A 4,526-nucleotide genomic window follows, 5' to 3' on the forward strand; every position below is an offset into this window, starting at 1 on the left:
TTGTTTTCATGGAATTTTACAATAAACTTTCATTACTAGAATATATCTGTTCCCGGCAACTGAAAGAGCCTAATTAACCTGCTAATTATATTGATATTATAGTAACTGTCATCTTGGGTTAGATCCAGGGTCTAGAACCCAGCATTTGGTTTCTGAAAGGGGCACTGTGTGAATATCAAGGCATGGTGGGAACCGTGGGGCTGGAGAGGGCACCGGCTACTCAGCTCCTGTGATTGTTGTCACGGGTCACCTTGGGCCCAGCATGGCCAGATCTGACCTTTTCCAAGGGAATGCGTAATTCCAGATTTTTATGTGAAACTTTCTGACTGTTAAATACTATCAATTACTTTACATATTTTTAAAAACATAGTACACATCTAGCAAAACACATCTGCAGGCTGGATTCAGTCTGTGGGCCACCGTTGTGTGACTTCTGGACCAGGAGCCTTCTTGTTGAACACACAGAAGATCCTCATCTCCTCCAATCACAAGTTATAGTTTAGCCCCCCGAAATTTCTCTCTCCTCCAAAGCTGAAGTATTCATATTTTCTGTTGAAGTACCCTTTGGGGGTATTATTTCCCATCAGTTTACTTGTGGAAAGTCCTTTTTCATTTTACGTCGACATAATTTCTATTTCAAGAGGTGGCCTTCACCTACCAGACTAGGATTTGGCAAGTCCGTCTGCTTTTATTTTCACAACTTTATAAATTCCTCCCATACATACTCTTGGCCTTCATTTGTTTCCTACTAAAGAATGCTATTTCACCTGTGGTCAATTAGTGTTCCATAAACATTTGCTGACTGCTAAGTGCTCTGGGGATACAAAGACTACAAATCGTTAGAACAAAAATAGCAAAAGATAGTGCTGTAAGTGTTTAGAGATGGGAAAGATAGGAATTAACATTTACTGCTGTCCTGCCATATGCCAGATTCTTCACACATCATCTCAAGAGGTAGGTACTATTTTCCTGATGATTATATCCATTTTACTGATGGATTTACTGAGTTCCTCAGAGTCCTACAATAATTAAATAGCAGAACCAGAATCTGAACCCAGTCTTTCTGATTCCAAAATAGATACCACATCCTAATACCATGTAATCTCCTATGGACTGGAATTAATAATCCCAATCTAGAAGAATGAGGATGGTCTCCTGGAAGAGATGATTTGAGCTCTGCTCTGTCTAAATTGGGAGCAGGGAGGAGAATACGGTATTTCAGGAAGCAGACAGGATAAATTACAGCAGTAATAAGATAACAAGGCAAGTAATTCAATAGATCTCAGTAGAGTCAATGTTAAGCCCAAAAAAAGTAGGTTGAGGCCTATTCTTAGAGAGTCTTCAATGCTGGGTACAACCTGGACATTTTAGCTATTTAAAGTGTTTGCGCAGATGTAGTAATATGGACAGAAACATGTTTTGGGAAGACGAGTTATGTCCTTGGTATGGTCTAGAGCTGTGCTGTCCAGTAGGTAGCCACTGGCCACCTATGGCTGTTTAAATTTAACTTAATTAAAATAAAAACTTTAGTTCCTCAGTCGCACTAGCTACATTTCACATGCTCAACAGCCACATGTGGCAGGGGCCACCCTACTGGACAGCACAGACATAAAACATTTCCATCATCTCATTAAGTACTATTGAACAGAGCTTGGAGACAGAAGAGGCTGAGGTCAAAAGACCTGTTGGAGACCATGACTATGACAGTGGTCCAGGGGAGCTGTAACCAGCCACAACTCATGGGACCATAGTGAGAATGGCTAGGAGGGGCAGGTGGAAAGCTGTCTTTACAGGGCTCATCACAGGGCCAGCTAAAGGCAGCAAGGGAAAACACACAATTTCCTTATTGGGTTTTTTGTTTGTTTGTTTGTTTGTTTAGTAATCTTCTTTGGAATTTCTCCAGCTCCATTATGTCTTTCTTGATTTCATAGAAAACCTATGATTCATTTTCATGCATTAGCAGGACCCTTCCCCACAAGATACAATAACCAGAAGCTCCTACTGACAAGTGGCAGATGTACTTTGGTGTGGAGAAGATGATGTATTTCAGAAAAAAGCCACCCAAACTACACTGATGGGATAATGAGTTTTCAGCTGAGACAACACAAGAGGGAGTCTCTGTTACCAACTTCTGAGGCATTAGTGTGATGGAACCTTTGTATGCAGTGTGATCAACAACACGCTAAGCTCTACTCATAATCTTGAAGATAAATGTCCACCGAGAAAACAATTCTCTGATGCTTTCTGCCATCAGACAAAATATTTAGGTGGGTGGACTGTGGGTCTAAACTACTTAAGGTTTCATTGTCTAATTCTATAAATGTGATGTAATTTTGCGTATCTGGATTCACTACTAATAGAAATTAGTTTGATTTCTGTAGCTCACACTCCTTCCCCATACAAATAGCATCAGCATCATCTGGGAACTAAGCTAGAAATGCAAATTCTCAGGCCCCACCTAGCAAGGCCTAATTAATCAGAAACTTTGAGGATGGGCCAGCCGCCTGGTTTAAGAAGCCCTCCAAGTGATTCTGATACACTATAAAGTAGAAGAACCACTATAAATGTAGCCAATTATCTTAGTCAGCTTTTCAACACTGACTTTGGGGGCGCTGTCAAAAGACAGGCATTTTTTATCTAGCTCCTTCATACCCCAAGCTGCCCCTATCTATCCAGCCATCCATTGATTCATTCATATCATGTGTTGAACGTATTTTAAAAGTCAAGAATAAAAAGTGTAAATGCAACCCAATTTTCTGACTATTGACCCAATGAAATCCTGATCCTTAGTTTAGATGTAAGAATCTTTTCCCCTGATATCGTCATCTTTCACATGTTCTTTATAATCACAGGAAGGTAAAATTCACCTCCAATTTCAAAATAATCCCATCAGAAACAGGTCTTTGCCTGTTGCCACCAACATTTTTATGGGGAATGTAGTGGGAACATAGAAGAGTCACCAGCAGAGCACAGCTTTCAGTATCCTTCAGTCACTCTGCCTAGTGGTTGGGGATGGATAATAAGGTGACTGCCCTCAAGGACCTGACCATTGGACACAAACAACTACTTCACTGCGACCATGATGAGCGTATTACAAGTAGGGTGTGTTGGACAGAACTGATTATTTGGGTGGGCATGTTGGAGAAGGCTTCACAGGGGGGCACTGATGCATAAATAGGATTTGATAAGAGAAAGGTGCCAAATAGGGGGATGGAAAAAGCCAGGGTTCAGAGGGAACAAAATGAGCAAAAGCAGTGAGGTCTGAAAGTATGAGGCGTGTCTGGGCAGTCAGAATGTGTGGGGTGGTCGGGTGAGGCTCGGGAAGTGGGCAGCGGACCAGTTCTGGGGCTTGTGACAACTCAGGCCAAAGAGTTTGAAAGGCTTCAACCTGCACAACGCACACAACTGTCTCTTGCCCTTGCCATTCCACGCGTGCTTTCAAAAAGAAGAGACAATACCTCTGAGAGAGAAGCTCCCAGGGACGACCTTCATTCTTTCATTCACAAATATTGCTTGAGCGTCCACGATGTGCCTGGCCCTGCCCCCACGGACACAGGCCCCACCCGAGGACTTGGAAATGTAACCAGAAGCAGGTCCCTCGCACCGGCCGCCTCGCCGCTCGCAACCTGCAGCCCCGGCATCCAGGAACTTCTGGGCAGTGGCTCACCTGGTTCCTCGGCGGAGGCGAGAGTGAGAGCGCCGGAGCCCCACGCAGCTCTGGCTCGGCTGGTGGCGCTGCAGACGCGGACGCCGGCGGTTTCCCGAGAGCCGTTGCGGCCGGACCCGCTGGCGTTCCGGCGGGCGGGGGTCAAGAGTGCGGGCGAGGAAGGGGAGCGTGGACAGCGGGGGTGGGGGCCTGGGAGTGGGGTACCTGGGCTGTGCTCCCGGCATTTGGGCCGTGGAAGCCCCTAACCTGTGCCACCCAGGCCTCCAGTGGCTTCCAGGTTTGACATTCTTGATTGAGAGCCTACCTGCTGCCAGGCCTCGCGCCCCGCACTTCACATACAGCAATTCACTAAAGTCTCCCCACAACCATGTCAGGTCAGAAGAGGCGTGAGCAAACTGGAGGCTAGAGGGTCAGCCAGTTCTCCAACCCTAGCTCTTGGCGCCACAAGCCTGGCACCTCCCACTGAAGGACACTCTCCTGCCCAGGTCTCCTGCTCTGCTCTCCCTCCTGAAGCTCAGTCGGTCACCGTTGCTCACTACAGCCTTGTATTCCCGATCAGCCCACTTGCAGCTTTATACCTGCTGGATTGCTGTATTAATGTCTAACGTATTGTTCACGCTACCTGTTCCTTTTTGTAAATTGTCTCATCCTTATAAGGGCAGGGTTTATTTATTATTTATTTATTTTTAAACTCTTTCATTAACTGCTGAAACATCAGTGCCTAAAACAGTGTGGTAGATATAGCAAGTGTTCAATAAATTTGCTTTGAACGATTGAACGGTTGCCCTACAGTTAATTGTAAGCTCCATGTAGGCAGCAACTGTGTGGGTTTTTTTTGTGTTGTTGTTGTTGTTGTTTT

General features: G+C 45.0%; 1 protein-coding gene across 1 annotated transcript in view; it reads right to left on the bottom strand.

The window, feature by feature from the left end:
- The window catches only part of SLC26A8 (solute carrier family 26 member 8), an 82,572-nt gene extending 78,917 nt beyond the window's left edge, over window positions 1-3,655 (bottom strand). The window contains exon 1 of the mRNA XM_019667472.1: window positions 3,459-3,655. Coding sequence (XP_019523017.1) covers window positions 3,459-3,492 — 34 coding nt within the window. The 5' untranslated portion in view covers window positions 3,493-3,655. The remainder of the gene's footprint in view (window positions 1-3,458) is intronic.
- Between the last annotated feature and the right edge of the window lie 871 nt (window positions 3,656-4,526).

Source organism: Hipposideros armiger, unplaced genomic scaffold (genome assembly GCF_001890085.2).
Source record: "Hipposideros armiger isolate ML-2016 unplaced genomic scaffold, ASM189008v1 scaffold_497, whole genome shotgun sequence".
Classification (NCBI taxonomy): domain Eukaryota; kingdom Metazoa; phylum Chordata; class Mammalia; order Chiroptera; family Hipposideridae; genus Hipposideros; species Hipposideros armiger.